Source organism: Strix aluco, chromosome 30, assembly GCF_031877795.1.
Source record: "Strix aluco isolate bStrAlu1 chromosome 30, bStrAlu1.hap1, whole genome shotgun sequence".
NCBI lineage: Eukaryota > Metazoa > Chordata > Aves > Strigiformes > Strigidae > Strix > Strix aluco.
This window is the reverse complement of record NC_133960.1, coordinates 218,376-240,326: the sequence shown is the minus strand read 5'-3', so window position 1 is coordinate 240,326 and position 21,951 is coordinate 218,376. Positions and strand designations below refer to the sequence as shown.

Here is a 21,951-nt window from a genome sequence, read left to right as displayed (position 1 = left end):
CCGCCCCGGCCCCTCCTGCCGCAGCACGGCCTTGGCCCCACCCTGACCCCGCCCGCCGGGGCGCGACCGGCCCCTTTAACACCCGCCACGTCAGGAGGCCCCGCCCCCACGTCACCACGCCCCGCGCTCTCGCGCTCCGTCCGTTCCAAGATGGCGGCGGCGGCCGGTCGGGGCTGAGGCGTTTCCGCCGCCCGCAGGTACCGGGGGGGCCCGGAGCGCCCCGGGTGTGTCCGTGTGTCCCCCCCCGCGCCGCGGGTCCCACCCTCCCCCTTCCCCGCGGCGCCCCGCGATGCGGCCCGGCCCCCCCGGCGCCCGCAGCCGCCCCCGGTGATCCGGGCCCCCGGTGCTCCGGGCCCGCGGCGGCCCGGCCGGGCCCCGCCATGCTGCGGCGGCTGCTGGAGCGGCCCTGCACGCTGGCGCTGCTCGTGGGCTGCCAGTTCGCCTTCGTCGCCTACTTCTCCCTGGGGGGGTTCCGCAACCTCACGTCCCTCTTCGGCCGCGCCGCCGGGCCCGTCTTCGACTACTCCCGCACCCACGACGTCTACGCCAACCTCAGCCGGCTGCTGCCCCGCCGGCCCGCGCGCCCCGACCCTGCGCGGCCGCTGCCCTTCTGCCCCGAGCGGTCGCCCTTCCTCGGTGAGTGGGGCCGCCACCCGCAGCCCCCCCCCGCTTCGGGGGAGCGTCACGGCCGGTGGGGGGACCCCGGGCGGGGGGGGTCGGGGCAGGCACCGGCCGCCCCTCCCCGGGGGAAGAAGAACCGGCGGGGCCGGTCTGGGGAGGCTCCCGCGGGTTTGGGGCGGGGGGGGAGCGGCCCCGGGGACCCGCGCCCCGTCCCCACGCCAGCCCGTGCCGTCCCCGCGCAGTCGGCCCGCTGACGGTCAGCTTCAGCCGGGTGCCCACGCTGGAGCAGATCCAGGCGAAGAACCCGGCGGTGCGGGAGGGCGGCCGCTACCAACCCCTCACCTGCGAGGCCCGGTCCCGCACCGCCGTCATCATCCCCCACCGCAACCGCGAGACCCACCTGGGCCACCTCCTCTACTACCTGCACCCCTTCCTGCAGCGCCAGCAGCTGCACTACGGCATCTACGTGGTGCACCAGGTGAGTCTGGGGGGCGCAGGGGCCTGCGCTGGGCTCGTGCCGGGCCGCTGCTGCCAGCCCCCTCTCCCCATAGGCTGGCAACTCCACCTTCAACCGTGCCAAGCTGCTGAACGTGGGGGTGAAGGAGGCGCTGAAGGACGAGGAGTGGGACTGCCTCTTCCTGCACGACGTCGACCTCATCCCCGAGAACGACCACAACCTCTACACCTGCGACCCCTGGAACCCCAAACATGTCTCCATCGCCATGAATAAATTCGGATACAGGTGAGGGACCGCGGCGGGGGGGCGAGCTGGGAGCAAGGGGATCGGCCCCGGCTCAGCATCTCCCTCCCCTCGCAGCCTGCCGTACCCCCAGTACTTCGGGGGGGTCTCAGCTCTCACCCCTGACCAGTACATGAAGATCAACGGTTTTCCCAACGAGTACTGGGGCTGGGGCGGCGAGGACGATGACATTGCCACCAGGTAGGACACCGCGGGGACCGCCGGTCTCTCCGTCCCCCGTGTTTGTGTCTCGCTGGCCCTGGGATGGCGTCACCAAGCAGGACGAGTGCGTGGGGGCCGTTGCCACTGCACCGGAGGGGAGATGTGGGTGCCATCCCCAGGCCCTGGCACCCTCGGGTGACACGGCGGCTCGTCCGCAGGGTGCGCCTGGCCGGCATGAAGATCGCCCGCCCGCCCGTCTCCATCGGCCACTACAAGATGGTGAAGCACAAGAGCGACAAAGGCAATGAGGAGAACCCCCACAGGTCGGGGGGGGGCTGGCTGGGGGTTTGGGGGTGACAGGATGGGCTTGGGGGCGACGCTCCCTCTCCCTTGTCCTTTCCAGGTTCGACCTGCTGATCCGCACGCAGCGGATGTGGACGCAGGACGGGATGAACTCCCTCACCTACGCGCTGCTGGCCAAGCATCTCCACCCCCTCTACACCAACCTGACGGTCGACATCGGGACGGACCCTCGCGCCGGCCACGGCCGCAGGGGCCCGGTGCCGGGCCACGAGGGCCAGAGGTACCGCAGCAGCACCAGCCTCTTCCGGGAGGAGATGCTGCGCAAGCTGCCGCGGGACGCCACGGGCTGGCGGGACCAGGGGCTGTCCCTGTCCCCACGGTCGCCCACAGCCGCCGTGCGGCAGCCGCTGATGGGTAATGGCACCGGTTCCCCTCCGGGGATCACCCAGCGCAGCCCCGAGGCTGCCAGGGAGGGCGATGCCCACCCGGGGAGCAGCGCCGGCGTGGCTGTGGTGCAGGAGGAGGGTACCCTGCCCGCCCGCGGGGGCAACCAGAGCCTGCCGCAAGGACCCCGCTAGCCACCGGCCACCGCAGCTCCCGCATGGACTCTGCTCGCCGCCGCCCGGCGCTGGGGAGGGGCCCCCGCGGTGTGCGGGGCGGGGGAGCCGCGGCTGGGCCGGGCGCGTTGTGGCCTTGCTGGAGAGACTGGGGGGAGCAGCGAGCCCTGGGGGCAACCAGCCAGGGAGCTGTTGGCCGCGGGGCTGGTGCCTGATACTGGGGGCACCCCGGAAAGGGGGGCGGGGAGAGCCGGGGCCCTGGGGGCTCGCCTGGCTCCGTCTTGCTCCAGGCTGTGGGCACCTGAAGACGGTCGCAGGCTGCGCTGCCGGCGCGAGGTTATTTATTCTATTTATGAGCTGCTCCCTGGACCTTTATAAGGGTTTTTCAATAAAAAAAACACTTTGTCCTACAGCCACGGCACTGCTGGGTGCCAGGAGGGGACAGGGGAGGCCGGGGCTCAGCAGGGCCACCCCAGCAGCCGCTCCACAGCCGCTCTGGCGCTGGCGATGCAGTCGTTGACGGAGACGCCGGCGTAGGAGGCCCCGACGAGGCTGAGGGGCAGCTGCTGCTCCGCCAGGAAGCGGCCGATGCGCTCTGGGGACGGGGACGGGCGGTGGGTGCCTGGCGGGGGCCGAGGGACCCTCCATGCCCTGGCTCCCTCTTACCTGTGCGCTGCCAGTGGCCCAGTGTGTACTGGGGGATGCAGGCCTGGGGGGGGGAGCAGCCGGTGAGCCCTATGGGACCGCCGTGCCCCCCCCCCCCCGCCCCGCGGTGCCGTCACCCACCTGGTGCACCCGGACGATGCAGCGGGTCGGGGCCGGCTCCAGGCCCAGCTGCTCCCGCACGGCTGCCTGCGCCCGCTGCAGCAGCAGCGCCGGGGCCGCCGCCTCCCCGAAGCTCTGCCCGAACCAGGCACCTCCCAGCATCACCTGTATGGCACCGTGAGCCCCCAACAGCCCCGTGTCCCCCCCCCAACTCCATCCCCTCTGCTCACCGTCAGCCGCACCGAGGCGGCCCCGGTGCCGTTGTGCTGGGGGAAGGCCACCGAGTCGTAGACAATGCCCAGGAGGGAGGCATCCTCGGAGGAGGGCACCAAGTGCCCAAAGCCCTGGGTGGGAGCAGGACGGGGTCATCTGTGGGTGCTGGGGGTCCCCGTGGGTGCCAGGGGACACCCGTGGGTGCTGGTCTCACCGTGACAGGCAACGTGACGCCCTCGTACTGCAGGTTCACCACGGCCACCGACACAGCTGGGATGCGCCGCAGCTCCTGTGCCAGCGGCTCAGCCTCGTCCGGCAGCACCTCAGCCAGGGCTGGGGGGAGAGGGGACATCATGGGGGGACAATGCCGTCCCCCTGCCCCTCCTAGGCCCCAGGGGAACGCCCAGCCCTACCTGCGGCCGGGAGGGCGCTGATCACGTGGTCGGCCGTCACGGTGCCGTCTGCCAGGGTGAGCTGGGGGGAAGAGGAGCATTGGCGGGGGTGTCACAGGGACGGGGGCACTGAGAAGGGGACCCAGGCACCCCCCCAGCCAGGGCCCTACCTGCCAGCGGCCATCGGGGCAGCGGCGCAGGCGGAGCAGGGGCGCGTGGCAGCGCAGCTCGACGCCGCGTGGGCGCAGGAAGGCCGCCAGCGCCTCGGCCAGGCTCTCCATCCCGCCCCGCAGCGACCACTGACTCCAGCGCTCGGCCCGCGCCCGGCGGCTCAGCCCCGACTCGGCCCCGCGCTCCTTCCCTGCGGGTGACAGCGCCGGTGTCCCCTCATGCCGCAGCGGTGGCACTTGGGGTGTCCCCTCCCGGCATCCCGGCGCTTACCGGAGCCCAGCGCCAGCCCCAGCAGGACGGAGCGCCAGCGCCGCTCGGCCTCAAAGAGCGCGGGGAAGCAGGAGCGGATGCTCAGCGCGCGGCAGTCCCCGGCGAACACCCCCCGGCACAGGCTGTCCACGGCGATGTCGGCCACCTGCAGGGACGTGGTGGGGTGAGGTCGGTCCCCGCCCGGCCCCTGCCAGGCCCTGATAAACCCCCGGCGTTATCACCCCGCGCAGGCGCCCACCTCGCGGCCGAAGCGGCGATGGGCGAAGGCGTGAACGCTCTCGTCGGGCTCCGTCCCGGCCGGCGCCAGCAGGTCCTGCACCCCGCTCCAGAGCAGCGCCCGCGAGAAGGGGGGCACCGGCCGCAGCAGGCCCCTGGGGACACCGAGGGCTCAGGGAAGGGCGGCCCGCGGGTGGCACCGGGTGGGGGGGCGCCGGGGCAGGCACCTACCCCAGGCCCGAGGGCAGCTTGTGCAGGGCCCCGCCGGCGTAGAGGAAGCGGTTCTGGGAGGCCGGGTGGTCCCCGGGGACGGGCAGGACGTCGCTCTCCAGGCCGAGCTCGGAGACCTGGGGGGGACACGGGCAGGACGGGGGCGGGGACGGGCCCAGGACCCGCCGCGGGGCAGCCTCGACGGGACCCCAGCACCCGTGCGGGGACCCCCAGACCCGTGCACGCCCCCAGGGACCCCCTCCGGACCCTGGCACCTTCGACCAACCGAGGGACCCCGCAACACCCCAGCCCCCACCCGGAGACCCTCTGGCACCCGGCACCCAGCCCCAGGCCCCCCCCGGACCACTGCACCCCAGGATCCCCGTGCCCTCATGGCCCCAGGGACCCCCGACACCCACCCAGGGACCCCCTTGGCCTCCAGCACCCTGGACCAACCCAGGGACCCCCCCCCCTCCAGATCCCAGCACCCTGCCCAAGGGACACACACACACACACACCACCACCCCCCACCCCCCCCCCGGATCCCAGCACCCTGGGTCCCCCTGGTGCCCTGAACCAAGCCCCAGGGACCCCCGCCTGCGCCCTCCGGGCCCGCCCTACCATGTGCAGGGTGTCGGTGCCCACCGCCCCCCCGGGGCGGACGCCCCGCGGCCCGTGCTCGAACACGGCCCCGTCGGCGGTGCGGGTGCTCTGCAGCCACCCCCCGAGGCGGCCGCTGGCCTCCAGCAGCAGCACCTGGGGACAGCGCGGTCACCCCGGAGTGTCCCCGGGGATCGGGGGGGGACTCCCAGGGGGACCCGGGGGCCGGCGGGGCCCCGCGCTCACCTTGGGCGGGCGGGGGCCGCGGGCCAGGTGGTAGCAGGCGGCCAGGCCGCTGATGCCGCCCCCCACGACGGCCACGGTCGGCGGCATTGAGGGACCTGGGCCGGGCAGCGGGGCCGGGCTGAGCGCCGGGGACCGGGACCGGGACCGGGACCGGCACCCCCGGGCCCCCCCCGCCCCCCCCGCCCCGTCCGCACCTCTCCCGGTGCCCGCGTGTGAGCCGGGGACAGGGCGGGGCTAAGGACGTGGAGCGCCAATGGCATGACGCTCTCCTCTGATGGACAGGATCAGGGACCGCCCCCCGTTCCCAGCGCTACGGCGGCCGAGCAGGACCAGGCTGCGGCGCGGTCAGCAACGCGCCCCGCCCCCGGCGGCCTACGCCCCGCCCACACGCCCGATACCCCGCCCCTTCCGCACCAGGCTGCGCCCCCCGCAGCGCACCTGCCTGTCAGCTCTAGCCCCGCCCCTCCCAGGCCCCGCCCCCACCGCACACCTGCCCGTCAGCTCTAGCACCGCCCCTCCCACCCCAGGCCCCGCCCCCCGCAGTGCACCTGCCTGTCAGCTCTAGCCCCGCCCCCACTGCACACCTGCCCATCAGCTCTAGCACTGCCCCTCCCACCCCAGGCCCCGCCCCTGCTGCACACCTGCCTGTCAGCTCTAGCCCCGCCCCTCCCAGGCCCCGCCCCCACTGCACACCTGCCCATCAGCTCTAGTACCGCCCCACCCCCCCAGGCCCCGCCCCCACCGCACACCTGCCCATCAGCTCTAGCCCCGCCCACCCCAGGCCCCGCCCCTGCTGCACACCTGCCCATCAGCTCTAGCACTGCCCCTCCCACCCCAGGCCCCACCCCCACTGCACACCTGCCTGTCAGCTCTAGCCCCGCCCCAGGCCCCGCCCCCACAGCTCACCTGCCCGTCAGCTCTAGCCCCGCCCCTCCCGCACCAGGCCCCGCCCCCCCACCTCCCAACCCTTCACACCTCCAAACTCTGGCTTTTTTTTTTTTTTAATAAATTTATTCACAAAAGCCCCCCCCGGGGCAGCGGGGGCTGCGGCCGCCCGGCCCCCCTCCCCGCCCCACGGGCCACGGGGCGGGGGCAGCCCCCGGGCGCGGGGCGGCTCAGGGCCTCCTTCCTGGGGGCTCCTCCAGCTCGTAGAAGAGGACGTAGCCCTCGCTGGACGGCACCTGGTTCTCGCTGATGGGCGAGACGCTGCGGCAGCACCCTCAGCCCACGCCCGCCCCGGCGGGTGGGGGGGACGCGGGGCCCCGGCGAGGCGGGGGGGCGGTCGGGAGGGGTGGGGGCACCTACCGGGAGTCGTTGTAGACGCGCCAGCCGGCCGGGTCGCGGCAGAAGGCCGTGTAGTGGCCGTAGTGGACGCTGCCCGAGTGGTTGCAGAGGGCGTAGAGGCTGTAGACGGCGCTGCCTGCGGCGGCAGGCCGGGGTCAGCGCGGCCCCCAGGCTCGGCATGGCCCCCCTGCCGTGTTCCCCCCCCGCCGCGCCTCACCCGCCTTCTCGCTGGCGAACTCCCGCAGGTTGAGCTGCTGCAGCGGGAAGTCCACGAAGACGGAGCACTTCTTGATGGAGTAGCGGGTGGTGGAGAACCGGTTCAGGTCTGGGCAGCGTCAAGGGAAACGCAGCCCCGAGCGGCCGGAGGGAGGGAGGGAGGGACGGCACCACCCCCCCCCAGGCCTCTCCCCGGCCCCCCCCGCCGCTCCCTGAAGGATACGGAGCACCAGGATGCGCGGGAAGCGCTGGATCGTCAGCTTCTTCGTGCTCCGTGTCCGCTGCCGGCACTTGTCGCAGACCTGCCGGTGGCACGGCGCCGGTGAGGAGGGGCCGGGGGCTGCCGAGCCAGCGCTCCCGAGCCGCCAGCCCCCGGCTCTTACCGGGGCATTCTCGGAGTCCAGCTCCTCCTCCTTGGTGAAGAGGCTGAAGCAGTCGTGGAGCGAGACCTTCCCGCCGGCAAAGCTCTTCTGCAGGGGGAGGGGGTCAGGTGGGAGCCCGGGGGGCGGCCGGGGGGGGCGGGGGGGCCCTGCCCCGTCCCTACCTTTGGGATGGGCAGGGAGAGATCGCAGAAGACCTCGAAGGTGGTGGAGCGGTAGCCGCACGCCTGGCACTTGAGGCAGCTCTTCAGCTGCCCCACGAAGAGGTCTGGGGACGAGGGGGGTGTGAGGCCGGGCAGAGGGGGGCAGCCGGAGGGGTTTAGGGGTCCGGAGGGCGTGACCCCCGCCCGGCAGCACTCACCCACGATCTTGCTGTCCTCCCTCTCTAGGTATCGCTTCCACATCTGGTTGGCGCGTTCGTCGTCGCTGTGGCGAGAGGTGGCGGGTGAGGCTGCACATCCCCACGGCCGGGGCTCCCCCCCCCGCCCCCCTCTGCCCCACCCCCCCTCACCTCAGCGTCTCGGGGTCCTCCAGCGCGGGGCTCCGCCGGGCATCCGAGAGGATGCTGGGGGTCCTGCGGCCCTTGCGGTTGATCTCCACGTGCAGCCGGTCCATGAAAAACTTGAGGAACTCCTGCGCGTCCTGCTGGCTGCGGAGGGAGGGAAGGACTCATTGCACCCACCGCCGCCCCCCGGGGAGGCCGGGGAGCTGCTGAGGGTCCCAAGTCTCACCTGTATCCGGTGAAGGAGGGCACGTATTTCTGAAAAACGGCCTTGAAGCGCCCGGGGTTGATGGCCTCGGAGGAGTCGGGGTGCCAGAGGGCGGCGATGACGTCGGCGAAGGCTGCGGGGACAGGGGACGTGGTGGGTGTCAGCGCCAGTGAGGTTTATGTAAGGCCCTGGGGGGGGGGGGGGATTAGCTGCAGGGGGGCTCTGTCCCACCTTCGGTGAGCTCCTGGGGGGCGCGGGGGCCAGGGGGCTGCTCCTGCTGGAAGTCCCGGCGCAGGCAGTAGTCCCGCAGCGGCTTGGTGCTGCTCAGGCACTGCAGCACGGCGTTCATGAAGCACTGCGAGAGAGCGGCGGGGACGTGGTGATGCCCTGGGGGGAGGCTGCCGGGCCTCGGCACGTCCCCAACGTCCCCTCACCCCCGGCTGCGCCACAGGGACCCCCGAGGGGCTGGGGGAGCTCCAGGGACGTGCCGGAGGGAGGGAACCACGAGCGCAGGGGGTCCCCAGGACAGAGGGATGGGCAACGCGGGCGCTTACCGTGTTGCCCAGGTTCCTGAGGCCGACGTGTCCCGAGCCCAGCAGCAGGGTGTGATGGGTCTGCGGGGACACAAAGGGACGGGGGTGAGACCCGTCCCCGCGTCGTAAACCCCCTCCAGCCGCCCCTTGGCTTCCTACGGACGGACAGACGGACGGACGCTCCCCCGGCTTCACCTCGCCGCTGACGAGCAGCAGCCCCATGACGGCCGTGTGGACCACCGAGTCAGAGATGCCGGCGCCGCGGCCCTGCAGCTCCCGCTGGGTGAGCAGGGTGCGGTGCAGCTGGCGCGGCAGCTCCACCAGTGTGGCCGCCTGCAGCCCCGGCATGGCCCTGGCACCGCCGGGGCGCCGGGACGGGACTGCGGCACCTGCCGGGCCCCCTCCGCCCCCCTAAGCCACAGCTCATTAGCTGATCCGATTTCCCCCGGCTATTCTGGGCCTTGCTGGAGGCTCATCTCGGGGGATTAGATTGAAGGAGAGGGACAGCGGGCGCCCGGAGAACGGGCGGCGGAGGCAAACCGGCCTCGTGCCGCCCAGCGAGGGGCGGGAGCGCGGCGTGGGCAGCTGGGCAGCTCGGCGGGGCCAGGGCAGCCCTGTGCCGCCGGCGGGGGACGCGCCGTGGTGGCCGAGCCACGTCCCCATCCCCGTCCCCCACCAGCGCAGGCCCGTCCCCAGGATTTCAGGGAACCTAATCCCCACACGTGGCCCAGGGCGAGCGGAGGACAGGGGCTGCTCAGCAGCGAGAAGGCAGATGCGGAAACGGGCACGGCACCGGTCGGCCCCCGGCACCCCCAGGGCCGAGGGCACTCGACCCTTTCACACCTGGGGGTCCCCCAGGAGGAGCGGAGGGGGGAGAGGTGAGACCAGCCCCACAGCCCTGCCCCACAGCGTCACCGACCCTGGCGGGACTGGGGCAACACAGGGCCCAGGGCACGTCCCGCCAGCGGGACAAATCCGGAGGCTCTTACGGCTGCCGTCTTCTCCTCGGTCCTGCCGGGTGCCGGGGCTCTGCCCATGGCGGGGCTGCCGGGCGCCGGGACGCCGGGGCTGTGGGCGTACGGGGGGTCGGGGGCGGTACGAGTCCTCGGGCAGCCCTCGGGCCGGACGGAGAGCAGCGGGGCCGCGGGCTTCCCGTCCAGCCCCGGGGAGACGTTGACCCTCCGCAGAGAGGAGCTCCTCCGCAGCGCCAGCGAGCCGGCGCTCAGCTGATGGCCACAGTCCCTCAGCACCAGCCGGCTCAGCACCGCCGCCACGTCCTCGGCGCGGCCGCCGCCGCCACCCTGGCTCAGGTCCCCGATGCTGATGGACTTGGAGCGGGCCAGGTTGCTCCGGCGGCGCTCGGCCTCGCGGCCCGCCAGCGAGGCCCCGGCGGGCAGCGAGAAGGAGGCGCTGCCCGGCACGGCGCCCGCCTGCGGGGAGCCGGGCACCCGCACCGCGTGGTCCGCCTTCACGGGCCCCCGCCGGCACGCCGAGCCGCGCAGAGCCTCCCCCCGCTTCGAGGCCCGACCCCGGTCCAGCTCCAGCTTCTTGCCTCGGTCGTCCAGCGGGCCGGGCCGGGGCGGCAGGAGGCGAAGCTTGGGGGCCGGGGAGAGCCCGTTGGCGGCGGCGGAGGCCAGCGCGGCGGCGTGGCGCTCCTGGCTCAGGGCCCGGTGCCCGCTGGGCAGCTTGGCGGCCGCCTTGGGCTGGGAGGTGACGACGCCGTGGTCCCTGGCCCGGCCGACGCGGTGCTCCGAGGCCTGGGGCATCGCGGCGACGGCCGAGAGCGGAGCCCTGGGCGGGGGGAGAGGGACCGGGCTGACGCCGGCGGCGCCGGGCCGGCGCGGGGGGGCACCGGGGCGCGCACCCACCTCTCTGCCCGCGCCGCCGCCCGCCAGCGCCGCTCACAGCCCCCCGCGGCGAGCGGCCGGCCGGAGCGTCCCGTCGGCGGGGGCCCTGCGGCACAAGGAGGATGCGCCGGGTCAGCAGCCGGGGCCGGGGGCGGCGAGACCCCGCAGCCCCCCGCTCGCCAGGGGCGGGCGAGTCACGGCGGCGCTTGGCCCCGCCGGCAGCTCCCGGCGCTCGGAGCGGCCGGGCAGGGGGCAGCCGCCTCCCGGGCCTGGCTCCGCGGGGACACCCGGCACGGGGGGGGGTGGGGGGGCGGCGCGGGCCCCGCGCGGAGGCTGCCGGTGCTCGGTTGTCCCCGGAGAGCGGCTCCGGGGCGGGGGGGGTCGGTCCCGCCGGGCTCGCCCCGCTCCGGGCAGGGCGCAGGCGGGGCCCGCGGCGGATGCAGCGCCGGTGGCCGCGGTGCAGCCGCCGGGAGCCGCGGCCCGGCGAGAGCCCCGAGCCCCCAGCCCGGGCGGGGGCCCCGCGCCATGGCGGAGGCCTCCAGCCCCCCCCCCGGCCCGCCCGTGCCCCCAGCTCGGGGCTCCCCTCGCCCCGCCCCCCCCCCCCCGCGGCCGGTACCAGGGCGCCCCGCGGCGCTGCGGCCGCCCCGACCCCCGCCCCCGCCGTACCTGCCGCGGGCCGCCATGGCAACAACTCCCGCAGCACCCGCCGCCATCTTTGTTCCTCCCGCGCGCCGCCCCGCCCCGCGCCGCCTCGCGCCCAGCGCTGCGCCTGCGCGGCCCCGCCCCCCGCCCCGCCCCCGCGTCGCCATGGAGACCGCGCGGCGTCCCACCCACCGCCCCCCCGTTCTTAAAGGAGCCGCCGCACCCGCTCTTCTTAAAGCGACAGCGTCCGCCGGTAAAGCGTTCCTGTAGGACGGCGCCGGGGGCTGGGCGGGGGGGCCGCCCCCTCACCGGGAGCCCCGGAGCAGCAGGCGGGGGCAAGGCCAGGGCTGAAGCGTTTATTGAGGGGCAGCAGCGAAGCGGCGGGAGCAGCCGGGGGGGGGTGGGTGTGTGCACCCCCCCCCAGCCGCTCACTTCTCCTTGTGCTGGATGAGGCCTTTGGCGACGAGGTCGGGGATCTCCACGGCCAGCCAGGGGCCCAGCTGCGGGGACAGAGGGTGAGCGGCCCCGGGGGGACACCCCCCCCCTCCCCCGCAGTGTCACCCCCCCTGCCACGACACCCCCGACTCACCCCCAGAGCCATCAGATGGGCCAGGCCGAATTTGGGGACGTTCCTGGCCCAGAGGGGCTTGAAGTGGTCGCTGAGGCAGATCTTGCCCCCCCTGGGGGGAGGAGGGAGCCGTCAGACCCCCCGGGCCCCCCCCTACCCCGGGACACCCCCCCACTCCCCACACCTGTACATCTTGGCCGTCTTCCCGTCCAGCTCGGGGATGGCGATCTCGGGCGCGGTGGCGGGATAGGTCACCGGGATCTGGGGCGGGGGCACGCGGGGGTCAGCGCCCCCCCCGAGCCCCCCCCGCCCCGCGTGCCCCCCCGCCCCGCCCCCACTCACATCAAACTCGAGGGCGAACTCGTACTTGAGCAGCTCGTGGATGTACCAGCACCTCCCGGACCACCTGCAACCGCCGGGGGGGACCCTCAGCCCCGGCCCCCGCCCCCGGACACCGGAGCGGCCCCGGGGCGGGGGGAGCCCGGCCCGGCCCCCGCCCCGCTCACCCACCGGGTGCCCTCGGCGTTGGACTCCAGGCGGAACCAGTCATTGTCGGCGCGTTTGTTGTTCTCCACGTACTGGGGGGAGCGGGGGTGAGCGGGGCCGCCGGGAGCCCGGGGGGACCGGGAAGGGGGGGGGGAAACCGGCGGTCCGGGCGCACCTGGATGAGGGCCCGGTACTCCTCCTTCAGCCGCGGCGCCCACCCCTCCCGGTCCCGCGGCCCCGCCGCCGTCCGCAGCAGCGGCAGCTCCGCCACCGCCCGCCGCGCCGCCTCCTCCGCCATGTCCCCGCCGCCGGAAGCGCGGCTCGGCCCGGGGCGGAAGTGACGTTCCCGGAGGCGCCGGGCCCCGCGCCGCCATCTTTACCAGGGGCACGGGCGGGGCGCGACGCCGCCCCGGCACCTCCATCTTTAGTGCTGGCAGAAGTGAGTTTGTCGGGTCTCAGACGCGCTCGCTCTCCCTCCCCCCTCCCCCCCTCCCGGCCCCCCGGCACCAGCGACACGGCAGCGGCTCCGAGGCTTTTATTGTCACGGGGCGGGTGCGGGGGCCGCCATGGCGGGGCTCAGGGCTGCCCCTCGCCCTTGCCCAGCTCCAGCACGGAGGAGAAGAGGTTGACGATGTTGCTCCGCAGCTCCTGGGCCAGCGGCGCCAGCTGCTTGTTGGCCCGGTCGAAGTAGGCCCTGGGGAGAGGCAGACAGTGAGGGGGGGCTGAGGGGTGCCCGAGGGCCCCGTCCCCCGTGTCCCCCCGCCGTACTCGGCCTGGCTGCGCAGCTCCTCCGCCTGCAGCTTCTGGGGCAGCTCCTTGGTGAAGACGGAGAGCAGCGGGAAGTAGCGGTTGACAAAGTCCTCGACGGCCGGCGCGGCCTCGGGGGTGGTGGGGGCGGCCTCCACGGCCTCGCGCCTCACCACGGCGGCCCGCAGGCGGCAGGCGCAGAGCAGCAGCAGCGCGGCCGCCAGCACCTTCATCTTGGCGGGGCTGGGGGCTGCGGGGCTGGGTCAGTGGCAGCCGCTCCGCCCCACGGCACCCCCCTGCCCCGTCCTGCCCCATGGAACCTCGGTCCCCCTCCTGCCCCATCCCTGCCCCATAGCCCGGCCCCACGGCCCCATCCTGCCCCACTCCCGCCCCACCCCGCCCCGTCCCGTCCTGCGCGGCGCCGGCTGCCGCTCACCTGGGCAGGACTCCAGGGGTGCGGGGCTGCGGGTCCCCCCTCGGGGGTTCCTTATATCCCCCCGGCCACTCCCGCCCCTGGGCCAGGGGGGCCGTGCCGGCCCCGCCGTGGCCTCGGTAAACACGGCGGGGGTAAGGGTCGCCGCGGGGGACGGCCCCTCCTCGGGCTGTCGAGGGCGGCCCCGCACCCCGGGATCCTGGACCTGCGGCCCAGCGCGGGTGGTGGGTGACAACGGCCCGGGGGTTTGGGCTGTGGGGGCCCTTGGGGCCGGGGCTGCCACGGTGGGGGCTTGGCTAGTGGCCCCGTGGCACGTGTGGCCCCACGGCGTGTTCCAGCCCCACAATGTGTTGTGACCCTGCAGCACAGTGGGACCCCCCAAGCAGCCCCAGGGCCCCCCCCAGCCCCCGGCCCCCCCTGTACTCCCACTCCAGCACCCACCAGCCCCCCTGCCCCACCCCGGGGTCCCTGCTGGGTGGGGGCACCCCGAGGGGCTGCACACCCACCCCGGCTGCCAGGGGGCGAAGGTCGTCACCCGCCTTATCGCTGACCCTCGGCCGCCAACGTGACAGCGTGACTCAGCGCGGGGCAGGCGGGGGCCGTCCCAGGGGGGCACCCATGGGGGGGACCCTGGGGACACCCCCACCATGGGGCCAGGCCGGGGTCCGGCTCCGGCGCTATCTGGGGACACGTGGCCAAAGGGCACCTGGGCGGCACCGGGCACTAAAACTCTTTGTCCCCTGGGTCACCAGTGGGGCCACAGGGGCCCTTCCCCCCCGAGCCCCCGGCCACAGCACCCTGCCAGGAGGGGTGCTGGTGGCGGCAGCAGGGACAGGGGACGGGGACACGGGGCAAGGAGGGGGATGTGCGACAGGGGACGTGGGGCAAGGAGGGGACACAGGCGGGGGAGGTGCGGGGGACGCGGGGGGGGGACACGGGGGGAATTGGGACACGGCCTGGAGGGACGGGGGGGACATGGGACACGAGGGAGTAAACGGGATGCGGGGGCGGGGAGGAGACGGGGACACCCGGGACACGGGGAGGGGGGGGAGGACACCCGGGACACGGGGGGGGCCACCCGGGACACGGGGGGGGCGGGACGCGGCAGCACGGTCCGGCGCGGCCCCGCCCCCGCGGCTCAGCCAATGGGCGGCGAGCGCTGCCCGGGCCCAAGATGGCGGCGGCGGCCTCGGGCGGGCGCGGCCCCGCGAAGCCGCTTCCGGCGCCCGCGCCCGCGATGGCGGCGCCCGGCGGGGACGGGGGGGGCGGGCGGCCGTAGGGCCGGGCCGGGCCATGGGCAACGCGCTGCGCCCCGCCGCGCCCCGCGCCCCGCGCCGGGGGGAGCCGCTGGGCAGCCCCGGCAGCTTCGATGAGCTGCACCGGCGGTGCAAAGGTGGGGCCGGGGGCGCCGGGCGGGGGGCGGACACCGGGACCGGGGGGGGTCCGCAGGCGCGGGGGGACGGGCCGGTCCCGGGGGGCAGCGGGGAGGCACCGGGGGACTGCCCGGGGGTGCGGTGCCCCCACCGACCCCGCGCTCTCTCGCAGAGGTCTTCCCGCAGCAGATGGAGGGGGTGAAGCTGATCGTCAACAAGACCCTGAGCAGCCACTTCCAGGTCAGGGGGACCCGCGGGAGGGGACACACGGACTGTGGCCGCGGCCCCCCCGCTGCCCCCCGCCCCCGCTGACCCGCCGTCCCCGCAGGTGACACACACGGTTCACATGAGCACCCTCGGCCCCTCCAGTTACCACTTCAACGCCACCTTCGTGGGGGACCGGCAGCTTGGCCCCACCGAGGTGAGGCCCCGCGCCCCGGGGTGGCCCTGGGACGGGGGGTGGCCCTGGGGTGGCCTCAGGGTGGCCCTGGGACACTCCCGGGGTGGCCCTGGGATGGGGGGTGGCCCTGGGGTGGCCTCAAGGTGGCCCTGGGACACTCCCGGGGTGGCCCTGGGACGGGGGGTGGCCGCAAGGCTCTGAGATGGCGCCAGGATGGGTGGGGGTCACCTGTGGGACGAGGGGTCCCGGCCCGCGGCTCCAGCCGGGGACAGGGGATGGGGGTGCCCCTCTGCCCCGGTGACCCCCCCGTCCCCAGGCCTTCCCCACGCTGGTCGGGGACATGGACAGCAGCGGCAGCCTCAACGCCCAAGTGCTGCAGCTGGTGGCCGAGCGCGTCCGCACCAAAGCCGTCTTCCAGGTGGGGCCGGGCGGGAGAGGCCGGGGGGTGTCGGGGGGTGTCCGGGGGTGTCGGGGCGTCGCCGTCCCCCACAGGCGGCGCTGGGGACGGGGGCGGGACCCGCGGCGGTGGCCGTCCCCTTGCAGACGCACCAGGCCAAGTTCGTGACGTGGCAGTTCGACGGCGAGTACCGGGGGGACGACTGCACCGCCACCCTCACGCTGGGCAACCCCGACCTGCTGGGCGAGTCCGGTGAGCGGGGGCTCCCCCCACCCCGCCGCGGGGCCGGGGGGGCCGCGCGCTGAGGGCCCTGTGTCCCCGCAGTGATCCTGGTGGCCCATTTCCTCCAGAGCGTCACCCCCCGCCTGGTGCTGGGCGGGGAGATGGTTTATCACCGGCGGCCGGGGGAGGAGGGCGCCATCCTGACGCTGGCGGGCAAATACACGGGTATGCGGGCGCCCGCGCTGGGGGGGCCCCGGGCACGGCCCTGGGGGGTCCCGCCCGCCGCGCCGGCCCCGGGGGACGCCCCGGCTGCCCTCGCCCCCCCCTTCGCTTCTCTCTTCCAGCTCTGAAGTGGGTGGCGACGCTGAACGTGGGGTACGGTGGAGCCCACGCCAGCTACTACCACCGAGCCAACGAGCAGGTGAGCGGCCCCCCGGCCCCCGCTTCTCCCCGGCCCCCGCCCCGGGGCCTCACGGTTTCTGCCCCGCAGGTGCAGGTTGGGGTGGAGCTGGAGGCCAACACGCGGCTGCAGGACACCACCTTCGCCTTTGGCTACCAGCTCAACCTGCCGCAAGCCAACATGGTCTTCAGAGGTGAGCGAGGAGCCGCGCTGGCACCTGGCAGCCTCAGCACCGGCCGGGCGCTCACCCCGTGCGTGTCCCCCCCCCCGCAGGGCTTCTGGACAGTAATTGGAGCGTCGGGGGGGTGCTGGAGAAGAAGCTGCCCCCCCTGCCCGTCACCCTGGCTCTGGGCGCCTTCCTCAACCACTGGAAGAACCGTTTCCACTGCGGCTTCAGCGTCATCGTGGGCTGAGGGGCCGCGGGGTGGGCGGCACGTGCCACTGTCCTGCTCAGGGAGCTGCCGCGCCGCGGGGGTGCCGGCCGGGCCCTGCTCCCGCATCGCGGCGCCGGGGGAGCCCGCGGAGGGAGGACCTGGTCCCTCGAGGCCAGGGGACACTGTGTGACAGCGTGCGGTGGCCGGTTGGGCCGAGGAGCGGCTGGTGCTCGGGGCCGGGGGCTCGCGGCGGCCCCGCGCCACCCTCCTCGCCCCGGCGCCGCGCTCCCCCCTGCTCCCCCCGCTCTGCCCCGGGTCCCCCCCAGCGGCGCAGTGGGTGGTTCTGGGCTCACGCGCCCGCGGGGCCTGGAAAAATAAAGGAGCTTTACTCTGCCCGGTGAAGCGCGGGGCACGGCGCGGCGCGGGCTTTAGCTGATGATTTCGGAGAGCAGCGGCGTCATGGAGGAGAGGTCCTGGATGTGCAGGATCTGCCGCGTGTTCTCCACCTTCAGCGTCTGCAGCTCCGTCAGCAGCAGCAGCAGCTTTGCGTAGAGAAACCTTGGGGGGGACACGGGGACACCTGGCTCGGACCCGGCGGCCGTCCCCACGGCAGAGGGGCCGCGGCCGTGCCGGCGGGCGCGTACCTGCCCCCGGGCAGGGGGTGCCGGTGGTCGATGTAGCTCTTTAGCGTCAGCGCCACCTTCTCCTGGAACTGGTCGATGACGTCCCGCTGGGCGACGCCGGCGTGGTCTGGGGGTGCGGGGTGGGGCTGTCAGCGGGGCCAAGGGGACGCCCGGCCGCCGCGGCCCCCCCGGTCCCCACCTGGCGAGAAGAGCCGCATGGCCTGGAGCAGCACGTACTCGGCCTCGTGCAGCTCCAGCTTCTTCAGGCTGATGTGGAACTTGAGCAGCGGCTCCAGGTAGATCTGCTGGAACCCGGCTGGGGGGAGCGCGGTGGTGACGGGTGGGCCGGGGCCGCGGTGTCCCCCGCCACCCAGGGCCACCGTCCCCCCTCACCCAGCGCTCCGTCCTGGATGGTGTAGCAGTGCTGCCCGCACTCCCAGGCCTTGGTCTCCGCGTTGAAGACGGTGTTGAACTGGATCTGGCAGATCTCCAGGGTGGCCCCTTTCAGCAGCGAGATCTGGTCGTCGATGGGCAAAGTCCTGCCGGGGGGGTGGGGGGGGGGTGTCAGGGCGGGGGCGGCCCCGGGGGGCTCCCGCCCATCGTCCCCCCGCCCCAGACCTGAACGCCGGGATCTCCTTGGCAAAGCTGATGACCTGCTGGATCATGAAGGTGCTGAGGTCGGCGAAGTGGGGCAGCATGGAGAAGACGTCGGGCAGCACGTCCTCGGCCGGGCCGTCCGGCAGCGGCGGGGGGCTCTGCGCCCGCGGGCTGGGCACGTAGAGGCGCACAGCGGGCTGCGGCGGCCGGGGCGTTAGCACCGGGCTGGGGCCCCGCGGGGACGGCCGGGCCCCGGGGGGTCCCCGCTCACCCAGTAGTGCGCGAACTGGGAGAAGCTGGAGTCGAAGGTGCGCTGGTGGGCCGCGATGAGGATGTCGATGAGCTCCTGCTGCTCCGCCGTCAGCCCCGCCGGCGGCCCCCGTGCCAGCCGCCGCTGCCCCCGCAGCGCCCGCCGCTGCCGCAGCGCCTCCTCCGACATGATCACTGCCGCCACCGCCGCGCGGGGTCCGGGGTCACTGGTGGCGCCGGACCCCCTGGTGCTTGGAGGCACCAGTGCCCCGTGATCCCCTTCCCCCAGGGGGTCCCCCTTGTCCCCCCTCTCCTGCACCCCCCTGCTGTCACCTCTGTGCCCCCATCCCTTGCTGTCCCCTCACGCCCCCCTGGGCTGCCCCGTCCCCTCCGCCCCGTCCCCTCCCCTGTTGTCCCACCCAGGCTGGTCCTCTCTGTCCCGTGTCCCCCCTTTTCCCCTCTAGGTCCCCCTCATCCCCTTTCCCACATGTCCTTCCCCTCCCTTCTGCTCCATGTCCCTCTCCTCCCCCCAGGAGTCCCCTGTGTCCCCCCATCCCCTCTCCCCCTTGTCCCCCCGCCGTCCCCGTGTCCGTGTGCTCACTGTCCTTCCGCATGCCCACGTCGAGGCACTTCTGGAGGCGACAGGCCTGGCACTGCCGCCGCTTGGCCTTGGTGACGGGGCAGCTCCGGGCGAAGGGGCAGGTGAAGCGGACGCCCTTGTTGATGGAGCGTCTGGGGGGACATGGGCCCGGGGCCCGGCTGTGAGGCCACGGGGATTGTCCCTGTGTGTCCCCGGGGGGGCAGAGGGGCAGCGGGGGCTGAGGGAGAGGATGTCCCAGAGCAGGGGCCACCTCCAGTCCCCAGGACCCCGTCCCCACTGTGCCCCGGAGGAGGCGGGTGGCCCGAGCATGGGATGGCGGTGGCTGTCCTGTCTTGTCCTACCCACCCCCTGTCCATGGGGCCATCTTCTTCCACCCCGCCCCACTGTGTCTTGTCCCATCCTGCCCTGTCCCCTTGTCCCATCCCATTTTATCCCATCCCACCCCATTTTGGTCCCTCTTGTCCCGTCGCATCCTTTCCTGTCCCATCCCATATTGTCCTTTCCCATCCTGTCCTGCCCCATCCCATCCTGTCCCCCTCCTCTGTCCCATCCCATGTCACCCACCCCGCGGTGGCAGCCCCCACCTGAAGAAGCCCTTGCAGCCCTCGCAGGTCAGGACATGGAAGTGGTACCCGGTGGCGCGGTCCCCGCACACGGCGCAGACCTTCTCCTCCGCGTCCTCCCCCCCGGGGCCCCGCGGCAGCGGGCAGGGGCTGCTCTCCGCATCCGAGGGGCTCGACACAGACATGGCTGGGGACGTGGGTGACAGCGCCCAGACCGGGGTGGCCGCAGTGAGGACAGAGCCTGCAGGAGGCGGTGAGCGTGGGGGGGGGTGTAACACACCGCAGCTCCCACTTGAGCAACGCCCGGCACCGCGCTCCGCCGGCAGCACGCCCGTCCCGCAGCCGCTGCCCCGACACCAGCTCCTGCGCCCTGTTCCCTACATGTCCCCTCGAAGCCACAGTGTCCCCCCCCGCCCCACAGCACACCCCTCATGCCCCCGCCTGCCATCGTGACCCCCTGCCCGGCCACCACCAAACCGCCCCCCTGACGCCCCTGAAGGCGGCCAGTGCCTGTCGGTGCCGGTACCTGGGACCCGGTGCCCGCTGGTGCCCGGTGCCACACAGTGAGGGGACACGCGGCCCCTACTTGTCCCTGTCGTCTCCCAGCCGGAGCCCCGTGGAGTTTGAACCTTGAACTTGAGTGACGCTGGAGCAGGCGGGGACAGGCAGCACGGGGGGGCGGGACAGGCAGCACGGGGGGGGACAGGCAGGGACAGGCATGGCAGACATGGGGGACAGGCAGGCATGGAGGGGACAGGCAGGGGACAGGCAGGCACATGGGTGCTGTGGGGGTGTTCGTGGCAGCAGAGCCCGGAGGGGACAGGAACCACGGTGGTGGCCGTCCTGACGCTGGGAGGTGCCAGCAGCGTCCCTGTCCCAGGACCCCCGGGCAGCGCCTGTGTCCCCCCCCCGGGTGTCACCTCCCACCTTTGGGGTGCCCCGGGACGGCGCCAGCTCAGGGGGTGACAACAGCCACGACCCCCCCCACGGTTCCCCCCGGGTCCGGCTCCGCGGGGCGTCGAGGCTCGGAGGGGGGGTGCGACACGCGGGGGGGCAGGTCCCCACGCGGCCCCGCCCCCGCGCCCCATTGGCTGCCCGCGGCCGTCACTCAGCCGCGCCCCTATAAAGGCGGTGGCAGCGCGAGGGGCCGCACCGGGAGCGGCGGCACCGGAGCGACCATGAGCGGGGTGAGGACCCGGCGCCGGGCGGAGCGCGGGGGTTTCCCTTTTCCCTTTGTTTTTAGCGATGGGCCGGGAGAGGAATTGCCCTGGGAATGGTGGGGGGGGCTGGAGGCGGGGGGGGGACCGCGGGGGGTCCCCGGCAAAGCGGAGCCCGTTGTCCCCTACCCCGGTGCGGGTTTGCTGCCGGGGGCCCCGTGTCACCCCCGGACACCCCTTTCTCTTCGCAGCGCAGCCCCCACGAGTCCCCCTCCGCGGCGGAGGCCCCCGGCGGGCAGGAGGAAGGTGAGGACCCCCGACACCAGTGTCACCTCTGCCCGAGCCCCCCCGCTCTGCCCTGGGGACCGCCGGCAGCTCCTGTCCCCAAAACAGAGCCCCCAGGATCTGTGTCCCCACCGCGGGGGGGGAACACACCTGAATGGATTTGGGGACCTGCTCTGTCCTTCCCCTGGGGGGGGTGGCAGGGTGCCCCCCTGGGTGTACCCTGCTGCTGGGGGGGGCGTCAGGGTGCTGGGGTGGGTCTGGGGGTGCCAGGCTGCAACCAGAGCAGCCCCTGTCCTGTGTCCCCCCTCCTCAGCCAAAGCTGGTGACCCCAAGAAGGTGGAGGAGGAGGAGGAGATCGACATCGACCTGAGTGCACCCGAGACGGAGAAAGCCGCGCTCGCCATCCAGGGGAAATTCCGCCGCTTCCAGAAGCGGAAGAAGGAGTCGGGGCCCTGAGCAGCTCCGGGGTCCCGGGACCCCCTGCCCGCGGCGGGCACCCCGCTCTTCACGTGGGCACGGTCCCATCCTGACCTCTGCCATACCGGGGCTGCCCCGTCCTCTGCGAGCGGAGCCGGGGGGGCTCGGCCCTTCCCTACCCCTCGCCCACCCCTGAGCCTGGACCCTGGGTGAAGCTGGGGGGTCGATGTGGGGGAGACGCGGCTGAATCCCGTGTCCCCCGGAGTGGAGGTGGCCCTTGTGCAGGGGGAGGGCATGGAAACGCTCTTTTCCCTGGGACAGCCTCCATTTCCCTGGCCATGGCAGCAAGCTGGCTGCTGGGGATTTGGGGGGGACACCAGTGTCCCCCAAGCGAGGGAAGCCCCTGTCCCGTCCCAGGAGGTGGGATGCTGTGGGGAGGACGGGTCTGGCTGCAGCCCACCACGGGAAACCGGGCCCCCCCCCGGCACAGAGTGCTCCCCACCCCGCACTGCCCCTCCCCACGCTCCTGTCCCCGTCCCCTCCCCTGGGGGGATTCAGCATGTGTAAAGAATAAACCATCCGGAAGAGGAGCCGGGCCGGTGTGTGGTCTGTGGGAGGGGGTGCGGGGACTGTCCCCCACTGGGTAGGACCCCCGGGTCCCCCTTTGGGGGAGCGGGTGGAGCCCCCCGTTAAAAACAGCCCCGGGGGTGCCAGGCTGTCCCCGCCTGGGGGGGGGTGGGCAGGGGGGCCCCGGGACGTGGGCAGAGGGTTCCCCCACCGGGATGGGACCCCTTGGGTGGAGCGTTGGGAACGGCTTCATCCCCCCGCAGGCTCTTCTGTCACCCTCTGATTGGAGTTTTTTTCCCCATGAAAATCTGCTTAATTTATCAGCCGCTGGGTCTCAGCCCCCGGTGCCGTGGCCCCATTTCCCATCACGCCGCTCTGTGCAGCGGTGATGAGAGGTGCTGCCACTTGCTCCTCT

The 21,951-nt window shown here is 74.1% G+C and overlaps 8 protein-coding genes across 14 annotated transcripts; 3 read left to right on the top strand and 5 right to left on the bottom strand.

The window, feature by feature from the left end:
- The first annotated feature begins 161 nt into the window (after positions 1-161).
- Positions 162-2,794, top strand: B4GALT3 (beta-1,4-galactosyltransferase 3). Its single transcript, XM_074809153.1, has 6 exons — positions 162-636; positions 864-1,099; positions 1,173-1,363; positions 1,439-1,561; positions 1,741-1,845; positions 1,926-2,794. The coding sequence occupies exons 1-6, from the start codon at positions 381-383 to the stop codon at positions 2,401-2,403; spliced, it is 1,389 nt and encodes a 462-aa protein (XP_074665254.1). The 5' UTR covers positions 162-380; the 3' UTR covers positions 2,404-2,794.
- PPOX (protoporphyrinogen oxidase) lies at positions 2,741-5,680 on the bottom strand. 2 transcript variants are annotated; one of them, XM_074809151.1, is made up of 13 exons: positions 5,660-5,680; positions 5,466-5,560; positions 5,241-5,375; positions 4,641-4,756; positions 4,432-4,564; positions 4,194-4,338; positions 3,923-4,113; positions 3,774-3,834; positions 3,575-3,693; positions 3,378-3,491; positions 3,169-3,312; positions 3,049-3,091; positions 2,741-2,977 (listed from the first exon to the last, which is right to left on the bottom strand). In XM_074809151.1, exons 2-13 carry the CDS (start codon positions 5,550-5,552, stop codon positions 2,841-2,843), a joined length of 1,425 nt encoding a protein of 474 aa, XP_074665252.1. In that variant the 5' UTR covers positions 5,553-5,560; positions 5,660-5,680; the 3' UTR covers positions 2,741-2,840. The 2 variants fall into 2 exon arrangements, with proteins under 2 accessions (XP_074665252.1, XP_074665253.1); XM_074809152.1 differs by lacking the exons at positions 5,241-5,375; positions 5,660-5,680 and having other exon boundaries at positions 5,466-5,645.
- A 794-nt stretch (positions 5,681-6,474) lies between these two features.
- On the bottom strand, positions 6,475-11,155 carry USP21 (ubiquitin specific peptidase 21). Of its 2 annotated transcripts, XM_074809150.1 has the most exons (14): positions 11,102-11,155; positions 10,457-10,541; positions 9,578-10,379; positions 8,610-8,669; positions 8,287-8,410; positions 8,077-8,188; positions 7,857-7,994; positions 7,707-7,771; positions 7,510-7,613; positions 7,349-7,435; positions 7,189-7,267; positions 6,967-7,074; positions 6,771-6,885; positions 6,475-6,671 (listed from the first exon to the last, which is right to left on the bottom strand). In XM_074809150.1, exons 3-14 carry the CDS (start codon positions 10,352-10,354, stop codon positions 6,581-6,583), a joined length of 1,860 nt encoding a protein of 619 aa, XP_074665251.1. In that variant the 5' UTR covers positions 10,355-10,379; positions 10,457-10,541; positions 11,102-11,155; the 3' UTR covers positions 6,475-6,580. The 2 variants fall into 2 exon arrangements, with proteins under 2 accessions (XP_074665251.1, XP_074665250.1); XM_074809149.1 differs by lacking the exon at positions 10,457-10,541 and having other exon boundaries at positions 11,102-11,124.
- A 126-nt stretch (positions 11,156-11,281) lies between these two features.
- Positions 11,282-12,470, bottom strand: UFC1 (ubiquitin-fold modifier conjugating enzyme 1). Of its 2 annotated transcripts, XM_074809155.1 has the most exons (6): positions 12,307-12,469; positions 12,156-12,223; positions 11,988-12,051; positions 11,830-11,906; positions 11,667-11,757; positions 11,418-11,577 (listed from the first exon to the last, which is right to left on the bottom strand). In XM_074809155.1, exons 1-6 carry the CDS (start codon positions 12,427-12,429, stop codon positions 11,506-11,508), a joined length of 495 nt encoding a protein of 164 aa, XP_074665256.1. In that variant the 5' UTR covers positions 12,430-12,469; the 3' UTR covers positions 11,418-11,505. The 2 variants fall into 2 exon arrangements, with proteins under 2 accessions (XP_074665255.1, XP_074665256.1); XM_074809154.1 differs by lacking the exon at positions 11,667-11,757 and having other exon boundaries at positions 11,282-11,577; positions 12,307-12,470.
- A 181-nt stretch (positions 12,471-12,651) lies between these two features.
- On the bottom strand, positions 12,652-13,466 carry APOA2 (apolipoprotein A2). Its single transcript, XM_074809435.1, has 3 exons — positions 13,315-13,466; positions 12,900-13,128; positions 12,652-12,825 (listed from the first exon to the last, which is right to left on the bottom strand). Exons 2-3 carry the CDS (start codon positions 13,109-13,111, stop codon positions 12,708-12,710), a joined length of 330 nt encoding a protein of 109 aa, XP_074665536.1. The 5' UTR covers positions 13,112-13,128; positions 13,315-13,466; the 3' UTR covers positions 12,652-12,707.
- A 1,060-nt stretch (positions 13,467-14,526) lies between these two features.
- Positions 14,527-16,870, top strand: TOMM40L (translocase of outer mitochondrial membrane 40 like). Of its 3 annotated transcripts, none has more exons than XM_074809464.1 (9): positions 14,527-14,704; positions 14,857-14,924; positions 15,013-15,105; positions 15,401-15,502; positions 15,658-15,733; positions 15,806-15,928; positions 16,048-16,124; positions 16,194-16,296; positions 16,377-16,870. In XM_074809464.1, exons 1-9 carry the CDS (start codon positions 14,605-14,607, stop codon positions 16,514-16,516), a joined length of 882 nt encoding a protein of 293 aa, XP_074665565.1. In that variant the 5' UTR covers positions 14,527-14,604; the 3' UTR covers positions 16,517-16,870. The 3 variants fall into 3 exon arrangements, with proteins under 3 accessions (XP_074665565.1, XP_074665566.1, XP_074665564.1); XM_074809463.1 differs by having other exon boundaries at positions 14,530-14,704; positions 15,628-15,733; XM_074809465.1 differs by lacking the exon at positions 15,401-15,502 and having other exon boundaries at positions 15,628-15,733.
- Positions 16,842-19,706, bottom strand: NR1I3 (nuclear receptor subfamily 1 group I member 3). Of its 2 annotated transcripts, XM_074809461.1 has the most exons (9): positions 19,637-19,706; positions 19,132-19,351; positions 18,548-18,678; positions 17,969-18,141; positions 17,719-17,894; positions 17,494-17,639; positions 17,300-17,416; positions 17,122-17,227; positions 16,842-17,035 (listed from the first exon to the last, which is right to left on the bottom strand). In XM_074809461.1, exons 2-9 carry the CDS (start codon positions 19,293-19,295, stop codon positions 16,906-16,908), a joined length of 1,143 nt encoding a protein of 380 aa, XP_074665562.1. In that variant the 5' UTR covers positions 19,296-19,351; positions 19,637-19,706; the 3' UTR covers positions 16,842-16,905. The 2 variants fall into 2 exon arrangements, with proteins under 2 accessions (XP_074665562.1, XP_074665563.1); XM_074809462.1 differs by lacking the exon at positions 16,842-17,035 and having other exon boundaries at positions 17,147-17,227; positions 17,338-17,639.
- Positions 19,707-20,258: 552 nt separating this feature from the next.
- On the top strand, positions 20,259-21,559 carry PCP4L1 (Purkinje cell protein 4 like 1). Its single transcript, XM_074809466.1, has 3 exons — positions 20,259-20,297; positions 20,519-20,573; positions 20,866-21,559. The coding sequence occupies exons 1-3, from the start codon at positions 20,289-20,291 to the stop codon at positions 21,006-21,008; spliced, it is 207 nt and encodes a 68-aa protein (XP_074665567.1). The 5' UTR covers positions 20,259-20,288; the 3' UTR covers positions 21,009-21,559.
- Positions 21,560-21,951: the final 392 nt, after the last annotated feature.

Bases quoted from the DNA above. Each gene is read 5' to 3' on its own strand.
- UFC1 (XM_074809154.1), bottom strand. From the start codon at position 12,429: ATGGCGGAGGAGGCGGCGCGGCGGGCGGTGGCGGAGCTGCCGCTGCTG. The intron at 12,052-12,155 runs GTGGGTGAGCGG...CGGCGGTTGCAG, and splicing joins TCCAACGCCGAGGGCACCCG to GTGGTCCGGGAGGTGCTGGT. The intron at 11,907-11,987 runs GTGAGTGGGGGC...CCCCCGCCCCAG, and splicing joins AGTTCGCCCTCGAGTTTGAT to ATCCCGGTGACCTATCCCGC.
- PCP4L1 (XM_074809466.1), top strand. The intron at 20,574-20,865 runs GTGAGGACCCCC...CCCCCTCCTCAG, and splicing joins CCCCGGCGGGCAGGAGGAAG to CCAAAGCTGGTGACCCCAAG.
- USP21 (XM_074809149.1), bottom strand. The intron at 7,614-7,706 runs GTGAGTGCTGCC...CCTCGTCCCCAG, and splicing joins GGAGGACAGCAAGATCGTGG to ACCTCTTCGTGGGGCAGCTG. The intron at 6,672-6,770 runs GTAGGTGCCCCC...GTGCTGCCGCAG, and splicing joins CGCGTCTACAACGACTCCCG to CGTCTCGCCCATCAGCGAGA.
- APOA2 (XM_074809435.1), bottom strand. From the start codon at position 13,111: ATGAAGGTGCTGGCGGCCGCGCTGCTGCTGCTCTGCGCCTGCCGCCTG. The intron at 12,826-12,899 runs GTACGGCGGGGG...GCCTCTCCCCAG, and splicing joins GAGCTGCGCAGCCAGGCCGA to GGCCTACTTCGACCGGGCCA.
- TOMM40L (XM_074809463.1), top strand. From the start codon at position 14,605: ATGGGCAACGCGCTGCGCCCCGCCGCGCCCCGCGCCCCGCGCCGGGGG. The intron at 15,106-15,400 runs GTGAGGCCCCGC...CCCCGTCCCCAG, and splicing joins GGCAGCTTGGCCCCACCGAG to GCCTTCCCCACGCTGGTCGG. The intron at 16,297-16,376 runs GTGAGCGAGGAG...CCCCCCCCGCAG, and splicing joins AGCCAACATGGTCTTCAGAG to GGCTTCTGGACAGTAATTGG.
- PPOX (XM_074809151.1), bottom strand. From the start codon at position 5,552: ATGCCGCCGACCGTGGCCGTCGTGGGGGGCGGCATCAGCGGCCTGGCC. The intron at 5,376-5,465 runs GTGAGCGCGGGG...CGCTGTCCCCAG, and splicing joins GCGGCCCCCGCCCGCCCAAG to GTGCTGCTGCTGGAGGCCAG. The intron at 3,694-3,773 runs GTAGGGCTGGGC...CTCTCCCCCCAG, and splicing joins CAGCGCCCTCCCGGCCGCAG to CCCTGGCTGAGGTGCTGCCG.
- NR1I3 (XM_074809461.1), bottom strand. From the start codon at position 19,295: ATGTCTGTGTCGAGCCCCTCGGATGCGGAGAGCAGCCCCTGCCCGCTG. The intron at 17,640-17,718 runs GTCTGGGGCGGG...CCCCCCCGGCAG, and splicing joins AAGGAGATCCCGGCGTTCAG to GACTTTGCCCATCGACGACC. The intron at 17,228-17,299 runs GTGGGGACCGGG...CCGCACCCCCAG, and splicing joins CATGCGGCTCTTCTCGCCAG to ACCACGCCGGCGTCGCCCAG.
- B4GALT3 (XM_074809153.1), top strand. From the start codon at position 381: ATGCTGCGGCGGCTGCTGGAGCGGCCCTGCACGCTGGCGCTGCTCGTG. The intron at 1,100-1,172 runs GTGAGTCTGGGG...CTCTCCCCATAG, and splicing joins GCATCTACGTGGTGCACCAG to GCTGGCAACTCCACCTTCAA. The intron at 1,562-1,740 runs GTAGGACACCGC...GCTCGTCCGCAG, and splicing joins GACGATGACATTGCCACCAG to GGTGCGCCTGGCCGGCATGA.